The sequence below is a fragment of the Sciurus vulgaris genome (genome assembly GCF_902686455.1).
Source record: "Sciurus vulgaris genome assembly, chromosome: 17".
NCBI lineage: Eukaryota > Metazoa > Chordata > Mammalia > Rodentia > Sciuridae > Sciurus > Sciurus vulgaris.
Genome location: NC_136478.1, coordinates 74,263,122 through 74,282,571, shown reverse-complemented (window position 1 = coordinate 74,282,571; position 19,450 = coordinate 74,263,122). Strand labels below are relative to the sequence as shown.

Here is a 19,450-nt window from a genome sequence, read left to right as displayed (position 1 = left end):
TATCACTACTACTGTACCAAATCTACACCTCCAGTTGTCAAGGAAATTGATGTCACCTTGAGGGAGAACTTTGGGGGCCAACCCACACGCAAAAGGTCATAACTAATATTGCTTAATAGCTGTGGAGATAGCTGTTCTGGATACGTCCCACTATTGCTGCCTGTAAGGGATGCTGTGTGTGGGTGAATACACAGCATGTATTGTATACTAGGAAATTTCTATCACAGTAGATGTTAAATGTTCTCACCACAAACAAATAGGACTGTCATGTGAGTTGATGTGTAAGTTCATTAGTTTGGTTTGATTTGTTTCACAATAAGTGTGTTTTGGTAATTTTTCATCATTGTAGCAAAAACCTGACATGATCACATTCTAAAGAGGAAATGTTAACATTGTTTCATGGTTATAGAGGTTTAAGTCCCTGGCTACTTGGTCCCTTTGCTTCTGGGCCTGTTTAAAGATGATGCTGGACATCCATGAGAGCTCACTGCCCAGTAGCAAATGAGAGAGGAAGAGTACTGGGGTCCCCATCCCCTTCAAGGACAGGTCCTTGACTTGGGCTTCCCTCCTACAGGTTCACACCTCCCAAGAGCACCCTGCTGGACACCAGTTGTTAACACATGTGTCTTGGGGATACATTCCAGTCCCAAACTGTAGCAGTATACACATATCAAAATCCCATTGCACTCCAAAGATATGTACAACCTGTCAACTAAAATAATAAATACTGAAGTCCTGATAAAGGAGGGGCCACTAGGAGATGGGCTTCTAGGGAAACAACCTCAGGGTGAGGACCTCTAAGGGAGGGGCCTCCCTAGCAATTGCCATCAACCACAGGAACACGGCCTCTATCTGAGTGGGCACTTGGAGTTGAACCCTGAGTCAAGTACATTCTGCACCTTGCCCTCCTGAAGATCCTGGGAAATACTTAGGGCCTGGAGTCACTCAGGAGGCCTATTTTGAATGATGCCATGAGTCAGAAGGCAAGTGATGGCTGCCACATCCAGGGAAGACCTCACTTAGAAAGCTGCATCATGTGGGGTACTGTCCAGCAAGGAGCCAGCTATGAACCAAGACCAGTGTTAGTAAGTCTGTGAGTCTGTGTGTCCCTTCATGGGTCTTTAGGGGTTTCACCCTCAATGAGCAAGGAAGACAACACCCAGACTAAAGTTTGGAAGAACCGCCTCCTACGGCATGGACCTTTCAGGTACCCCAAGCTCCAGGGTTGACCACATTATCCCCAGGGCATCATGTTCAGAGGTGTGGCTTGGGGAAATGCTGGCTTTTGAGGATTCTGACTGCATCCTGGGTGAACCATCTGCCAGCTTCATGGACTCCAAAGGGGAGGAAACTAGGTGGCAGGCATGACTGGAATAGGGAGGTCACAATGGCTGGGGAGCATTCCCTGGAAAGGTACACCTTGTCCCCAGCCTCCTTGCTTCTCCCCTTTGCTTTCCTGGCTGCTATGAGCAGAGAATTTCTCCACTGCACCCTTGTGCCATGGTATTCTGCCTCACTTTCAAAGCAATTTGTACCTAGATTGAGAAAGAAATCAAGGAATGTATCTATGATTAATCAAGTTCTCCCACTTGTGGATCAAGAACAGCAAGGGTCTGACCATCTCAGAATTCACCAGTCTACCATTTTCCCTGGGGCAATTTCAGGATGTTCAGTGAGAAGTTGTCACTCCTCCCATAATGTAGGAAATCATGAGGGCAGTTTCTGCAGAACTTAGGGACATTCTCATCATGTGGGTATTCACACCTGTGACTCTGGGTTCAGAGGGAGGTGATTGTTTCCACACCAGTGCTGGTAGCATAGCTAGAAGTTATTTCTCTTTCTTAGAAGTCAAGAGCAATAGGAGGTGTCTCTCATGAGTTGCTTCCCCTGGACCACATATGTCCCCATAGAGAAACGTCTCTGATAACCATCTGAAGAGCAGGATGGGGAGGTAATGTTCTCACCAGATGAAAAGCAACCAGAGTGACTCAAATGCTTAATCACACTTGATGCCACCAGGACTGTAGTGGCTTTGCCACTGATGTGGACATGGGGGTTTGGCAGGAACAGGCCTATCTGGCTGCATTCCCTCTGCACCACTGTGTGCCTGTCTGCGATGAATTCCCAATGTTTAACATGCACCTGGAGGTGGCAGGTGGTGTTATCACTTCCCATTGGCCATGGTGACCCTGGCATGGATCTTCAATGAGGATCGTGAGCATCCTGAAGAAACAGCCCACAACGGATCAGCAGTGTACTGCCATTTTATGGACGCCACCAAGATATCTGAGAACACATTTCTTCAACCTCAGAGAGGGTTGCCAGGACATTGCTCATGTGCTCATCATGATGTTCCTAAGGATGCAGATCTGGTCAAGAGCCAAGGTACCTGCTACAGGAACCAAGGGGAGAAAGAGAAGCCACTGTTCCTAGGTCAAGCTGCAGGCCACCTAGGTGTATGATTTCAGGGAGTCCACAGACAGGAAAAAGGCAATGTTCCTCTGGGGACATGTCTTACTATTGGGTAAAGCAAAGGTTAAAACACTGAAAAATTGGGTGAGAAGCAGAGAAGATAAGCATTCAAGAGCCCTGTCATTTTCTGTGACAGGAAAAGAACTGGAGAAGCTAAGAAGACCTTGCGCCTAGCTGAGACTATGCCACCAAGACTGCCTGTCCCAGCCCTTTCAGCTCTACCTCTGTATCCAGGGAATAACACAAGGAGATTGAGGTCCCTTTCCTCAGAGGGCACCAGGGCCACTGTGCAATATTTAACTTGTGAAGATGGAATTGACAGCAAACATGTAAACTTTTAGGCCTTGTGGACAGAAAAGTCAATTTGATAGTAGGAAGAGCCTATGAGTGTGGTGTAAAGATCAGGATTACTGTACCTAAAATACCCCTCAAGTTGTCAAATAGATTGATGTGACTTGAGGGAGAACCTTGGGGGCCAACCCACACACAAGAGGTCATAACTAATATTGCTTAATAACTGTGGAGATAGCTGTTCAGGATGCATCCCAGTCTTGCTGCCTGTAAGGGATGCTCTGTGTGGGTGGATACACAGTGTTAAATGTTCTCACCACAAACAAATAGGACAGTCATGTGAGGTGACAGGTATGCTCATTAGTTTGAATTGATTTATTTCACAATAGCTATGTGTGGCAATTTTCTATCACTGTAGCAAACACAGACCTGATCACCTTCAGAGAGAAAAGGTTTAGTTTGGCTCATGGTTGTAGAGGTTTAAGTCCCTGGCTACTTGGTCCCTTTGCTTTTGGGCCTGTGAAAAGATGAAGCTGCAAGTCCATGAGAGCTCACTGCCCAGAAGAAATGAGAGAGGAAGAGTACTGGGGTCCCCATCCCCTTCAAGGGCTGACCCTGAACTCAACCTTCCTGCTTACAGATTCAAACCCCCTAACAGCACCCTGCTGGACACCAAGTCTTACCACGTGTCCTGGGGGGACATTCCAGTTCCAAACTATAGCTGCATACATATATCAAAATCCCATTGTGTACCACAGATATGTATCATCTGTCAATTAAAATAATAAATAATTCAGTTTATGTATATTTAAAAAAAGGGAATTTAGAAATGAGGGGAGAAGGAGTAGAAGAATGCTCTTTTTCTTATAAACTTTATAGTGTGGGTTGACTTTTTAGTCTTTTCATAACTATTCTTGGGTTAAAAATAAAGATGAAAAAGTTGAGACTTACTCAGCAATAAAAGGGGTGTATTCTTGAAATTCACATTTTTGGGAATTAATCTCTAAGAATAAGAACAGCCAGGCACAAGACTTTCCTGAGTAATATACAAGTCACTTTCTTGTCTATGACTTGACCTTTTAAAAAGACTTCTGACCAGCTAATGCCCATGAGTTGGATCTCTGTGCCTGAAGCCCAGCTTTCACATGCAGGCAGGTGATCCATGGGACCTGCCCACCTGACAGACTCCTCTCCTATTCTCACTCATGGAGGAAATGAGGCCCCATCCCTTCAGCATGAAACCTCAAGGAGTAGCCAAACTAGGCAGGCATCCATGGTTTATCTCCCTCTGCCACTTCTCAGGGAAACTCTGATTAAAACCTTCCCCTGAGACCTTTTGCCTCTTCCAATTCTGACTCCTGAACAAATCTGATGCTTTCCCGATCACCCTTTGTATGTGGCTTGTCCCATTCACTCAGGGAACAGAAGTAAAAACTTCCTTCAATAGTATAATTTCCCTATTTCATTACTCAGTCGCCTTTGTGAGTGTAAATGAGACAAATCATTATTTTATATGAATTTCTAGAACTACCAAAATCTAACCTGTGTTTCTTTAAAAAAAATCAAATGGCTGTTGTTTCTGAGGGGGAAACCTACTGCAGATGCACAAGAAGATTTCCCTGATCTGTGCACTTCTCCTGTGCCCTACACAGGCTGTTAGGGTAACTGTTGCAAATATCCATGAAAGACAAATCTCTGAGTTCAAGCAAAGGTTTATTGACAAAGAGTCTACCATGCTGCCCATCTTCAACTACCTTCTAAACTATATAGTCATGTACAATAGAGTAGTTGTAAAATAACACCTCTGGCCCTGTTACTTGATATCTTTTCTGTGGTTCTGGTTATTGGGACTCTGTGGGTGGGACTACTGAGAAGTTTATGCCTGCGTGAGCAGGTGGTGATTTTCAAAATGGAGTTATTTTGGCCTAAAGTCCTAACATTCTGATCTTTTGTCTTATAATGCTAAGGATTGTTGTTTGTTCTGGCCTCTTGGAGCTGAACGGGGAGGAAGAGGGTTTTAGGCCTAAACATTGAGGGGGGGCTGTATTAACTCACAAAAAGATGGTTTACAGTCTCATTAGTGAGTGCCTTTACTCAATCATGAAAAAAATGTTTTGGGTAATTTACCAGACAAGGGCATATTAAAATATGCATGCAGAGGGCCCATCAGTGGGAGCAGCCAGGGTAGGGTTTGTCTAATTGCTCTGGCTAGAGTTTCAAGGACGATGTTGAATAGAAGTGGTGAAAGAGGGCATCCCTGCCTTGTTCCAGTTTTTAGGGGGAATGCTTTCAGTTTTTCACCATTTAGAATGATATTGGCCATGGACTTATCATAGACGGCCTTTACAATGTTAAGAAATGTTCCCACTATCCCTATTTTTTTGAGTGTTTAGAGCATGAAGGGATGCTGTATTTTATTGAATGCTTTTTATTCATCTATTGAAATAATCATGTGATTCTTGACTTTAAGTCTGTTGATACAGTGAATGACATTTATTGATTTCCAGATGTTGAACCAACCTTGCATCTCTGGGATAAAACCCACTTGTTCGTGGTGCACTATCTTTTTAATATATTTTTGTATGCGATTTGCTAAAATTTTGTTGAGAATTTTTGCGTCGATGTTCATTAAGGATATTGGTCTGAAACTTTCTTTACTCAATGTGTCTCTGTCTGGTTTAGGTATCAGGGTGATATTGGCTTCATAGAATGAGTTTGGGAGGGTTCCCTCCTCTTCTATTTCATGGAATACTTTGAGAAGTATTGGAATGAGCTCTTCTTTAAAGGTTTTGTAGAACTCGGCTGAGAACCCATCTGGTCCCGGACTTTTCTTTGTTGGTAGGCTTTTGATGACTTCTTCTATTTCAGTACTTGAAATTAATCTATTTAAATTGTGTATGTCCTCCTCGTTCAGTTTAGGCAATTCATATGTCTCTAGAAACCTGTTGATGTCTTCGAAATTTTCTATTTTGTTGGAGTATAGATTTTCAAAATAGCTTCTAATTATATTTTGTATTTCAATCCTGTCTGTTGTGATATTTCCTTGTTCATTCCGAATTTTAGTGATTTGGGTTTTCTCTCATCTTCTCTTTGTTAGTGTTGCTAAAGGTTTATCAATTTTGTTTATTTTTTCGAAGAACCAACTATTTATTTTGTCAATTTTTTGTATTGTTTCTTTTGTTTCCATTTCATTGATTTCAGCTCTGAGTTTAACTATGTCCTGACTTCTACTACTTTTGGTACTGGTCTGTTCTTCTTTTTCTAGGGCTTTGAGCTGTAGTGTTACATCATTTATTTGTTGAGTTTTACTTCTTTTATTAAATGCGCTTCAGGAAATAAATTTCCCTGTAAGTACTGCTTTCATAGTGTCCCAGAGATTTTGATATGATGTTTCTTTGTTCTCATTTACCTCTAAGAATTTTTTAATTTCCTTCCTAATATCTTCTGTTATCCATTCATCATATAATAGCATATTGTTTAATCTCCAGATGTTGGAATAGTTTCTGTGTTTTACTCTTTCATTTATTTCTAACTTCAATGCATTAAGGTCTGATGAATATATCGTAGTGTCTCTATCATCTTGTATTTGCTAACATTAGCTTTGTGGCATGATATATGGTCTATTTTAGAGAAGGATCCATGTGCTGCTGAGAAGAAAGTGTATTCGCTCTTCGTTGGATGGTATATTCTATAAATATCCTTTAAGTCTAAATTATTGATTGTGTTATTGAGATCTATAGTTTCTTTGTTCAATTTTTGTCTGGAAGATCTGTCCAGTGGTGAGAGAGGTGTGTTAAAATCACCTAGTATTATTGTGTTATGGTCTATTTGGTTTCTGAAATTGAGAAGGATTTGTTTGACGTACATGGATGAGCCACTGTTTGGGGCATAGATGTTTATGATTGTTATATCTTGCTGATTTATGCTTCCCTTAAGCAGTATGAAATGACCTTCTTTATCCCTTCTGACTAACTTTGGCTTGAAGTCCACATTATCGGAAATGAGGATGGATACTCCAGCTTTTTTGCTGAGTCCATGTGCATGGTATGTTTTTCCCCATCCTTTCACCTTTAGTCTATGGGTATCTTTTTCTATGAGGTGAGTCTCTTGTAGGCAACATATTGTTGGATCTTTCTTTTTAATCCAATCTTCCAGTCTATGGCTTTTGATTGATGAATTCAGGCCAATAACATTCAGGGTTATTATTGAGATATGATTTGGTTTCCTAGTCATTTGGTTCATTTTTAAATTTTATTTATTTATTTGTTTGACACAACTTGGTTCCTCCTTTTTTTGACAATTCCTTTAGGCTAATTCCTCCCTTTGCTGATTTGCATCTTTGTTTTTCATCTCTTCCTCATGGAATATTTTGCTGAGAATATTCTGTAATGCTGACTTCCTTTTTGTAAATTCTTTTAGCTTTTGTTTATCATGGAAGGATTTTATTTCATCGTCAAATTTGAAGGTAAGTTTTGCTGGGTATAAGATTCTTGGTTGGCATCCATTTTCTTTCAGGGCTTGAAAAATGTTGTTCCAAGCCCTTCTAGCTTTTAGGGTCTGGATTGAAAAATCTGCTGATATCCGGATTGGTTTTCCCCAGAATGTAATTTGGTTATTTTCTCTCACAGCCTTTAAAATTCTGTCTTTATTTGTATGTTAGGTATTTTCATTATAATATGCCTTGGTGTGGGTCTGTTGTAATTTTGTGTATTTGGAGTCCTATAAGCCTCTTGAAATTGATTTTCCAATTCATTCTTCAGATTTGGGAAATTTTCTGATATTATTTCATTGAATAGATTGTTCATTCCTTTGGTTTGTTTATCTAAGTCTTCCTCAATTCCAATAATTCTTAAATTTGGCCTTTTCACGATATCCCATAGTTCTTGTAGATTCTGTTCATGATTTCTTACCATCTTCTCTGTTTGTTCAACTTTGTTTTCAAGGTTAAATATTTTGTCTTCAATGTCTGAGGTTCTGTCTTCCAGGTGTTCTATCCTACTGGATATGCTTTCTATGGAGTTCTTAATTTGGTTTAAGGTTTCCTTCATGTCAAGGATTTCTGTTTGTTTTTTTTCAATATCTCTAACTCTTTATTGAAGTGATCTTTTGCTTCCTGTATTTGCTCTTTTAACTGTCAATTGGTGCGATCATTCAATGCCTGCATTTGCTCTTTAATCTCATCATTCAGTGCATGCATTTGCTCTTTCGTCTCATTGTTTGCTTCCCTGATCATTTTAATTATGTACAATCTGAACTCCTTTTCTGTCATTTCTTCTGCCATGCTGTCATTGGGTTTTATTGATGTAACATCTAGATTTGTTTGCAGCATTTTCTTTCCTTGTTTTCTCATATTGTTCAGGTATCAGTGGACCACTGAGATATTGTAGATTTCCTCTATTGACTTACAATGTCCCTGAAGATTTCTATATATATCCCCTCTTAGCCTTCAGTAGGCCGAAGTCTTGGAGGAAGTTGATAATGCAGTGCTCCACAAGGAAGCTGCCTCTCTAGGGGTGGTGGCCTTCAGGTGGGTTATATTCCCTGCTAGTGGGCAGAGGTGCCTCTACTTGTTGACCAATGGTCATCCAAAGGGGAACTAGGCTGCGGGCTGAGGCAAGGCCTGTTTGGTCCTGTGTCTCTGATTTTACCATCCTTGTGGGGAAACCTCACCTCGCAGGGAAGACTCACTCGGTGGGGAGGTCTCGCTGGTCAGTTCCCTCCTAGAGGTTTGCCTCAATTTACAGCTACCGCCTGGGCTGGGCTGCCTTCCTCTGCAATTTTCCCAGGGGCCCGGCCCTACCTCCTGGGCCTGGGAGCCTCACCCTTTGCAGATGAATCTCCTAAGGCTGCCCTTCCTCAGATAATCTGCCCGCAGTCCTGGAACCTTCGCTGCACCCCTAAGCGTGTCTCTGTGGGTCTCTTCCACCAAGAAGCCTCCTAGATCCTGGGACCCTGCTGTGCACCTAATCGCCTGGCTATGCTGCCCCTCCTCTGAGCAGCCACCTGGGGCCCCGTGCAATCGCTCTGAGTCCCAGCGACCCGCTACACACCTCTTCCTCCAGACAGCTGCCCAGTATTTCGGTGCGGTCACTAGGAGTCCAAGCAACTCACTGTGTGCCTCCTCCCACCGACCACACGTAGCCCTGGGCAATCAATCACTCCGAGTCGAAATGACCCTCCCCGTTCCTACTCCTCCTCCAGGTAACCCCCCGGGTGTTCAGGAGCGGTCACTCTGAGTGGCTCTGAATCCACGTGACCCGCTGCACGCTTCCTCTGGGCAACCGCCCGGAGCTCTGGTATGGCCTCTCGAGACCAAGCGACCCACCACGCTTCTCCTCCAGGCAGACCTCCTGTGTTCAAGAGCGGTCGCTTTAAGTCCAAACAACTCACCACTCGCCTTCTCCTCTGAGCAGCCTCCTGGAGCTCTAATGTTGTCACTGCGAGTCCAAATGACCCGCCGCCCTCCTCCTCCTCATACTCCTCTGGGCAGGCCCAGGTATTCAGAAGTGGTCTAAGTCCAAACAGCTCGCCGTGCAGCTTCTCCTCTGGCAACCACCTGTAGCTCTGGCATAGTCACTCCGAGTCCAAGTGGCCATGCTCCCTCTCCTCCTCCTCCTCAGGGCAGGCCCCGGTGTTCTGAGTCCACACAGCTCTCCTCGCTGCTCCTCCCCTGGGCAGCCACCGGAGCCCCAGTGTTTGCTCTGAGTCCCAGCGCTGTGCTGAGCGGCCTCCTCTCCGATGCTCCCAGTTGTCCGAGTTCACTGCTCCAGCGGGGGGAGTGGTGTCTCCCCGGCAGCTCTTCTTCACAAAGTTCCCTTTGTTCCGGGACTACCGGATCGTCTCCCCAACGGGAGAGACTCACCCGGCTGCTTTGAGTTGGTCCCAAGTCTCTCAATATCTCCTCTTTGAATCCTGAGTCCTGGAGCAACATGAAATGCAGCCACCCTCTAGGCTGCCATCTTGAAACCCCCAAATTGATGAGTTCTAAATGAGCTTGTACTAGAATGAGCAGGTATGTTCTCTGCTGTCAACCTGGACTATTCCCATCCCTTCCCAGCTATAGAAAAAAAAAATAAGAAAAGTTATCCCAAGGCCAAACTTAGAGATCCTCAATGGCAAGATCAGGATTTCAGTTAAAGTGCAGTCACACCTCACGCAACAACCAACTCGTTCCAACTCATGTGCCCTCAGGTAATTTGGTTATAAGGGCTGTGGAGACAGTAGGTGACATAGCTTGTAGACCACTGTCCTCCGTGGTTCGTGGTTAGCCAGCTCATCACTGTGCAGTGCATGACCATGCTGGAAGTGAGATATACCTCCTAATGTGGATCCTTCATATGAGATCCTCTGTACTCCGAAGCAAGGGTGGCCAACTCCATCAAGTCATCAAACAGATGAAATCAAACCACAACCACAGTTAAAATACTTTGGCTACCGTTGCCATGTAAACTCTACATTGGTAGACAGGGGAGAATTTGTGGGTCCAGGGCAGGTGCAGCACTGGCTCTTCAACCCAATTCAGTGCCTGAAGAGACCCTCCTGCATCTGCTCTTCCCTGAACTTCAGAGGAAACCACCTGCTAATGAACTGCCAGGACCATGGGCCCCAGAAGCCTTGAGCTGTGTTACTTCCATTTTGACTCATTTTTACAGTCCTTGCTCTTCTGGTCATCTGCCGTTGATCCATGAAGTCTGTGCTCCAGCTCCTCCCTTCTGCCTCCCTACAGAAACAGTTTCCATCTGACTTCCTGAGGGCATTTCTCCTTGTGTTCATGCACATATGTGTTTGAGTATCCTGTGTGCTCTAGCAGGCACTCACTGGTCTGTATATGCCCACGTTCACTCCACTGTGGGGCTCCTGGAAGACTCTCTTAGGAGTCAGAGGGTCAGTCCATGGTCTTCTGATTCCACAGTTCTGGGCCTGAAGGGGGCAGGGCATCATGGTGTAAGGGTGTGGCAGAGGGAAGCAGCTCATGGCACCAGGAAGCAGAGCTGTTGCACCCTTCTCTTTATGGACAACACCGCAGGGTGATCAGACAACACTTGGTGTGGTGGAGGATCAGGGATCCCTTCAGATATCAAGAATGATCACATGTTTCAGATGGGCATCTTATGAACTTCACAGGCTTTCTTTCTACACTAAAATTGAATTTTAGAAGGAACAATGCTATATAGAGGAGGGGGGGAGCTTGGTCTGTTTGGTCAAGCAGAGTCTCTCTAAGAAGCAGAATTAAAGAAGGTAGGGCAGACTCACAGGACCCTGCTTAGTGGATGAACCTGTAGGTGCAAAGCCATAGAGGCAGACAGGGAGATGTGTCCTAGGTGTATGTCCCAGGGCAATGTTGAGATCTCAGAGCTCAGCCAAGCACAGGCCCATAAAATATGGCAGAAATTGGAAGAAGGGAGGAAGAGAGAATGCAGGCCTGCATTGACGATGAGGAGTGAGGCCATCGGGTTCTCTACATTCTGGTCAAGCCATAACCTGTGCAGAAGAGGATGCAGAGCCATGGCTGGGAACAGATTCTGGATGAAGCTTTCCACATATCTATTTTTTTAAATATATTTTTCTAGTTGTTCATTTTTATGTGGTGCTGAGATTGAACCCAGTGCCTCACACATGCTAGTTAAGCACTCTGCCACTGGACTACAGCCGCAGCTTCTCCACATGTGTACTCTTAAACTACCCCCTAATTCAAGACAGTAAAGGTTGTTTTTTTCTTTTCTTTTTTTTTTTTTTTTTTTTTTTTTTTTTTGGTAAGCCAATTAACCACAACAGGAAGGCTGAGAAGCCCTAGGAAGGGAGGTCCTGTCAGGGGCAGAGGTTAACCGAGCAACCAGGAGCTAATCTGAAAAGACCAGGATGGGGGAAGTCTCAGAACCCGCCTCCCTAGAGATACATCTCTTCTAAAAATATCAAGAGAAGAAAATGTGCTGTCCCATGGAGCTTCTCCCAAGGAGCATCCCAGGAACAAACTACTGGCCAGATGCACCGGCCTCATCCCTCTCGTAGGCAGACACTGGAAACCATGACTGCAGCTGACCAACTCCAAAGAACAGAGAAAGACTGTTACTTCAGGTGGTTTCAAGGCCAGTAAAATAGGCAGAAAAAGGCAGGACAGGTGCAGGTGTGCCATGGAGCCCTGCTTATTCCAAAAGAGAACAGTCATGACTGCTTTCCTGAGCTCAGGAGTGATCCTGGTCACTGATCTACCCAATCGACACCAGTAGGTATGTTCCAGCTCTGTCATACCCAGGTTCTGTCCAGGGTTTCTTTGGACAGTTTCTGTCCTGCAGCCCGACTCCCTAAGGACTCCACTGAGGAACATCAAGAGTGCCACACGCCATCCTCCAAGGAGGTATGTCCACATGCTCCTCAAGGCACGCAGGTACAGCATCTTCCCATTCCTTTTGGGTTCTGGTGGCAACATACTCCTCATTAAGTGTTTAGATATGATTTCAATGATGTCACTACCTACAAAGCAACCTAGCTTCACTGGCTCCCTCCAATGTGACTCTAAAATCTGCCTTAACTAAATTCAACAGGCCCCTTTCAGTGACCCCTGATCCTTCTTCTCTGTAGACACTGACAACATCCCCTCCCTCCTCCTGGAGGCTCTGGCCACTGGTGATGGCCACTGTTGAGGAAAACATCTTCCTCAGTTGGCCTCATGCTACACACCATGGAAATAGCAATCCCTGGCCACAACACTGAACTCTGGAAAACAGAGTGTCCCATGAAGCCTGAGCCTGTGACCCTGAATCCAAGTTGCCTGCAGGGGTGTAAGTCATGGCAAGATGCCCAAAAGTGCAGCATCACCAGCAGCACCTTTAGACCCACACCTCTGGAGTGACTGGCCTTCCCTGGTCTCACTTTCTTGCCCCTTTTTATGGTTTGTGTGAGGTCAAACCTGTCCCAGGACACCTTGTCTAGTTACAAAGTTCCCTGAGATTAGCTGGGTGAGCAGCAATGAGAACTTGGGGTTGCTAACTTCATACGTGACAGAGCTTGGTAGAATATTACTACTTCCCACCCCCAGCCAGCAGGTCACTAGTCAAAAGGGACCCAAACAACAATAGACTTGCCAAATTCCAGGCAGGGATTCTAGTTTTGGATGCATCCAGCCAAAAAGTAGACCCATATTCTTTATTATAAACTGATGGGACACCATCTGCAATACCCCCAATAAGGGGAGTCTCTTCCTCACAGACACAAAAATACACATGGAAAAACAAGTGTGTACATCTGCAGAGACTAGATGACCAGAACACCCCAGGACTGTCGTCCTTGGCAGTTGTGGACAACAATTCTGATAAATGAGCACAGCATCTCAACTTTCTAAAAGGTCTCAAACAGCCTGTGCCAAGAAGGTATATCATGGTCTCCTCAAACAAGTCCTTTCAAAATTCCAACCTGACCCAGGTGTGGGGGTCCACACATGGAGCCCCATTGGCTTGGGAGCCTCAGGCAGGAGGATTGCTGTATTCAAAGCCAGCTCCAGCAACTTAGCAAAATGCTGTCTAAAGTAAAAAATAAAAAGGGACAGGGGATGTGGCACAGTGGTAAGATGCCCCTGGTTTCATCCCCCAATACCTCATCCCCAAAAAATCCAACCTGACAATGCCTCTCTAAATGAGTCTCTTCATTCCACAGCATTTAACTTCATACATTTTCTATCATGCCCCCACCTCCTAAGGAGTGGAGAAGGAGGAACTCTGGAGTCCTGGGATCAACTAAGGTGGACATCCTATGGACCAAATAGCTACTCCTGTGACACACGACTGGTTTGAAACTAAACTTCCAGAAGAAAGTTAAAAACACCACACAGGTCAAGTTCAGCTGCACACATTCTGGCTCCAGTAGTCCTGCCATGTTGACTGGGGAGTTCTTATTGGCTTCTAATAGAGGTCCAAACCTCTGGGTAAGCCATCTTCCAGGTGAGTCCTGAGACCCACATACTCAGTGCCCCAGGCCCACCATGTGGATGTACGTCCACGTTGGAGATATGCTCCAAGTCCAGCTCCCAGAAGAGAGCTCCCAGTACAGGATTTTCCCACAGCAGATGACCCTTCTCCAGGTAAAACCCACCCCACCCCTCTGTGTCCCTGATGTACTGAATAAGGCTCTGAATTTCTTCCTTTGAGACTGAGGATATATTGGTTTTAGGTCTCATCTGCTTATCCCAGGATCCTGAGGGGCTCCCTGCCAGAGGCTTACTCCCTCTCCCCTGATGAAAGGCAAGTGCATTAGTGGTACAATTCTGTGCTTCCAGAGATGTCTGCTCATGGTGTCAGCCTCTCAGTCCCCAGGGAGTGACCCCTCACTCCCTGGTGGTTTTCAGGTGTCCATCACAAACTCTTCACTTGCATCTCTAACCAGGACTTCTGCATCTTCTTGGTTACACACAAATCCCACGAATCATTGTAGAGACTTGACCCAATCAGCAGGTCATGCACCTTCCAAAAACATGTGTGGACCTGTGCCTGACCCAAGAAACCAGCAATCACTGCAAAATCACACTTCTGTCTCCATCATTGGTCAACTCATCAACCCTTCTATTGCGATCTGTAGATATTAACTGTCTACAGACTCTTTCTGTCTTCTTTTTCTTCTTCTTCTTATTTATTTTTGGTACTGGGGATTGAACTCAGGGATGCTCTACCACTGAGCTACATCCCCAGCATCCCCAGCACTTTTATTTTTTAGTTTTGAGGTAGAATCTAAATGGTAAGGTGTCAGCCACACCTTGAAAAGGGTCTTCCCACTCAGCCTCCTGAGAGGCTGGGATCACGGCATGGCCACCGCAACCTATACTTTAGACCTTTGTAGTTCTGCCATGCTCCACTGTTGCAGGTCCCCACTTTTCACGTCTATTTTCCTGACTAATGCTCTACAATTTCAGAAGTTATTTGAAGGATGCATACCACGGACTTCGTCTATTTCTTTTGTGCTTCTCCCTTCCCCTGAGATGCAAACTATTCTCTCTGCTGCTGGGAATTTATGTCCTGCTCTTTAAAATCTCCACTGTCATCACCTCAAAAATTCCCCCAAATGATGCCAAATAGCCATGACACCAGTAGTTTCCTGTGTGCTGTTTTTAGATTCTGCTGGTGGTGCCCATTAACCATGGGGAACAACCACAGTTGATGATTTCCTCGTCTCCTGCAGGTGAGCTCCCAAGGAGCTGCGTTTCAGATTCCAACTGGGGATCCATGTCATGACTCCGTACATCCAATATAGTTCTGCTCTGAATGAGCATGCTGTCAGATAACCAGAGACATTCTCCAACCCCAGAGCCCAGGAAACCACACCAGTGGATCCCAACCCTTACTCTGCCTCTCCTGAGGAGTCTCCACTAAAAGGTGTGGCCTGTGCTTCCCCTTTCCAGTCTGACCACCTGCTGCATCAGAAGTGGAGGGTGTGGAAGGTGCAGGAGGTCAGGGAGTATAGTGAGGCTGCAATGCTCCCCTTGGAGTGCCAACAAAATGTTGCAGGAACAGGAAAAACCAAGTGCTGAGGAGCAAATGGGGCTACCAGGTGTCACTGGCCCCCTGTTGGTAGTGGCACCTGTGTAAGAAAGGGCATGAAGCCTGAACCTTTCCAGGGAGGACATAAACCCACCCAGAGGAAGGAACCATGTCCTGGGGGTTGCAGGATTCCTGAAGCAGTTTATAAAATGCTTTTCTAGAAGTATGAACTGAACTGAAGGTGGGAAAGTGTTTAGTTGTAAGTGCAGATAGAATCCCTTCTGAAGGATCAACACAGTGTTCAGGAATGCTGGATTAGAAAGGAAACAACCAACATAAACACACTAGGCAATAGGAGTCTCCCCTCAGATGAACACTCAGTGTCCTGGGACCTGGGTGAGAGGACAATGTCCCATTGTTCCAGGAGAGGGACACCAGGTGAGGAGAAACAGGGAAGCAGGGTACTGGGCATGCATACTGCAGGGTGCAGCGGGCAGACCAGGGTGTTCCCCAGACACTCCTGAGCCACGCCTGGGTGAGCTTGGTGCAGAGAGGCTTAGACTGAGTGAGGGGTGATGGAAGTCCCTGGACTTGCCCATAGTGCCGATTGTGCATGGCCAAAGCTCCTTCCAGGTTTTTAGATACCCATGATAGGTGTGGGGTCTTAAGCAGGGGCTTTCCCTTAGTTTCCCTGGTCAGACCTGGGGTGTCGGCACTGTTTCACAGGTGTTTGCTGTTTACACTGGGAAGTGATACCAGCAAGGGGGCAGCATGGAAGGGAGTTCCTGGGCCCTGGGTTGGGGGGTCTCAGGCGAGGTTTGGTGGTGTGTCCTTGCTCAATGCAGATCCTCGACTGTACTTCAGAAATGTGAGATGCAAAGCAATAAATTGTATACCGATTTCAAATCTTGTAAAATAGGGTAAGAAGAATGACAATTTCCCTCATACACTGTTACTTTAAAGAAAACAAGAAATAGTGATAGAGTATGTGTTTTTATTTAAAAAACAAGCGATGCATAAAAATGGCTATGATGATGTTGTAAGATACAAAAGTTCATAATTCTAATATTAACTAAATAAAAACACTTGGCACTTCAATAACTATATTTACAGATGCTTGTTCATAAATTTAAAGATGTAAAATATTAAATATGGGGGTTTGTTTCTTTCCTTTATTTTTTTATCAGAGAGGAGATTGCTGTTCTTCAGATAGACCTTTAAACAGCAGCTTTTATTCTATGTAATTTTGTGCATGAGAATTCTCATGTGGGTGAAAATAGGCAAGAGACGTTTAGTAAGAGTTTAGAGACTCAACGTTATCCATTAGAAACTGATCATGATTGTAAGGACTAAGTAACACATGACACACTTGACTAAAACCAGCCTTCAAGATTTTCAGTATTATTAGTAGAAACACGTGAAACCACTGAAACTATTTTAATTATTTATATATAACCAGAGTGCTCTACCACTGAGCTGCATCCCCAGCTCTTTAAATTTACATTTGGATACAGGGTCTGGCTGAGTTGCCCATCCTGGTTTGAACCTGGCACTCTGGTGACTGGTCAGGATGGCTGGGATTACAGACCTCCCCAACACAAACAGCATAGTGAGAACTGCTCAGTGAGAAGGCCTGGGATTTCCATCACCCTGATTGGATTCCTGCACTGTCTGTCACCTTAAACAGCCACTCAGATTTTCTTGGCTATCCTAGGTGGAGGCCCAGAACCTTCCCTGGCCCTACTCCCCTGCTCACTATATCTGTTTGCATTCCAATCCCATGAGAATCAGCCCACCCAGTGAGCTGCACTTGACTTCCTCACACCAGTCATGCAGTTCATTTCCCTCTGCCAAAAATGTTGGCTCAAAACTTCCTTGGAAAACTATTTATCGCCATAGTTAATAAAAATGGAATGTGTATTTCAAGATTTTTGAAACAAAAGATTTTTAACATCCTCACAAGAAATGAATGATGCTATTGAGATGTTGGGCATGTAGGTGATTTACTCTTTATATAAAGTGTACAGAGATCAGCACATCACATTTTATCTCTGAACTATACATAATTATTTGCCAAGGAAAAATAATTAATTTAAAAAGAAATGATACTGAAACACTAGAAACAAAATGGCAAAAAGGCTTCAGTAGTTCTCATAAGACTTTAAAGGAAAGAATTTCCTTATCTGTAATCTCAACAATTTCTTCTAATACACTATTTTAAAATATCCTAAACTTCCCCAATTGGAAACAGGGTCAGATCCCTGTTTAATTATGTGCATGGTGTCTGTGCTTGGTCTGGCCTAGGGCTGAGGCTAGAGGAGATATTGCCACCTCCTGTGCCATAGGGTCAGACTGTCTGAACTGGGGGCTCTTCAAATATGAGCAGATTTTGACATGAACATTCAAATACCTCAAGGAGAACAGACCCCTTGACAGGTGAGTGGATTAGGAGACACAATTTTTCCTCACTCGGCAGTGAGAGAGGAACTGAGAGACACGGGTGTCATTGATGAGGAGCACAAAGGGGCTGAGTGCTGGGAAACATGAGGCCACCAGCACGGAGCTGCTCACGACCCACTGGCCTCTGTTTGCAGCTAGGGTCATCCACATGGTCAGTACAGTGTAGACTGAGTAAAAGGAAACAAAGGAGCTCACCAGGATCAGGATGGTGCGTGTGGCCCTGACCTCATGGGAGGCTCTGAGGCTGGGGACATGGCTGTGAATGTGCTGGACTCGCTGCTTGTGCCTGTGCAGGAGGACGACCATGGAGCCACTGGCCCAGACCATGAGAACCAGACTCATCAAGTCAGGGGAAAAGTATAAGATTGAGTATAAGGTGCTCTGACTATATTCTGTTGACCAGGAACAGTAGCCATGACTCCCTTCTGCACTGAGATTTTCCTTATTCAGTGGGCCATTCACTACTAAAGGCAGAAATGAATTTATGAGGAGATGCAGGGTCCAACAGAGGAGACAGCAGGAGCCGATGCACTGTAGGGATCTGATCTTGAGCGAGATCCACCTACAGATTCCGGGGTTGAGCGTAATGGCCTGGAAGCCATTGAACAGGCACAAGGTGCTGAAGGACACACCAGCGCTCACTCTGTAAAAATAGAAGACTAGCTTACATCTCCTATCATCCAGGAAATGTTTCCATCCCAAACTTGCCAGAGTCTGAGGTACACCTTTAGAGAGAAGAACAATGGAATTGGCCAGCACCAGCTGATTGAGAATCAAATCCGTGGGTCTGAGGTGACGTCTGGTGAACAAGGTGAAGTTATAGAGGCAAAGGAGGGAGAAATTTCCCAGGAATCCTACTCCTGTCTGAGTGAGAAAAATAATCCCCATATCCATGCTGAACAGATCACATCAGCAACTGGAGTGTGGGTAGTACCTAATGTCAGGAAATAAATAAATAAGAGTAAATGTGTCACCATCAGGACAAGCCACAATGTAATACTTACCATACACTAAATACTCTCACATGAAAGAGACAATGACTTTCTGCCCACCTGCTCAAACAAAACATAATAAAAACCTGAGCTGCACAAAGCCTCAGTCTCTAACTTCCAGGTGAAGGTGAGAGTGATGGAGAGCTCTGTGCATTGACATGGGTCCCTCCTCAGGGTGGAGGGTGCCCAGCAGATGTCTCTGCAGGGAGAGGAGGGGGAGGCCTTTGCAGGGACATGGGTGCACCTTCATAGTGGAGGGTGCCCAGCAGGTGTCTCTGCAGGGAGAGGAGGGGAAGGCCTGTGCAGGGACATGGATGCCTTCAGGGTGGAGGGTGCCCAGCAGGTGTCTCTGCAGTGAAAGGAGGGGGAGGCCTGTGCAGGGACATGGATGCCTTCAGGGTGGAGGGTGCCCAGCAGTTGTCTCTGAGGGGAGAGGATGAGGAGCCCTGTGCATTGACATGGGTCCCTCCTCAGGGTCAAGGTGCCCAGCAGGTGTGTGTACAGGGAGAGTAGACAGAGCCTTGTGGGCTTTAGTGGGTTGTTCTCAAGCATATATTCTATAGGTAAAGACAAGACCCAGACATGTGCAGCATATATTTCTTTTAAATATATAAGGACAGAAATATTGGGGCAGAGACTGGCCACGATGGAAGGGTAGAAACGTTGACTTTGTAAAGTGAGCCGATCTGTATTTAATAGTACAAACATGTATTTTCCCATGATTCTCTAAAAATAGTATACACCTTTCATATCAAATTCAAAAATTTTCAA

General features: G+C 45.1%; 1 protein-coding gene across 1 annotated transcript; it reads right to left on the bottom strand.

The window, feature by feature from the left end:
- Positions 1-17,672: 17,672 nt before the first annotated feature.
- On the bottom strand, positions 17,673-18,581 carry LOC306648597 (vomeronasal type-1 receptor 1-like; the record flags this gene model as incomplete). Its single annotated transcript, XM_079118754.1, has 1 exon — positions 17,673-18,581. One exon carries the CDS (start codon positions 18,579-18,581, stop codon positions 17,673-17,675), a length of 909 nt encoding a protein of 302 aa, XP_078974880.1.
- Between the last annotated feature and the right edge of the window lie 869 nt (positions 18,582-19,450).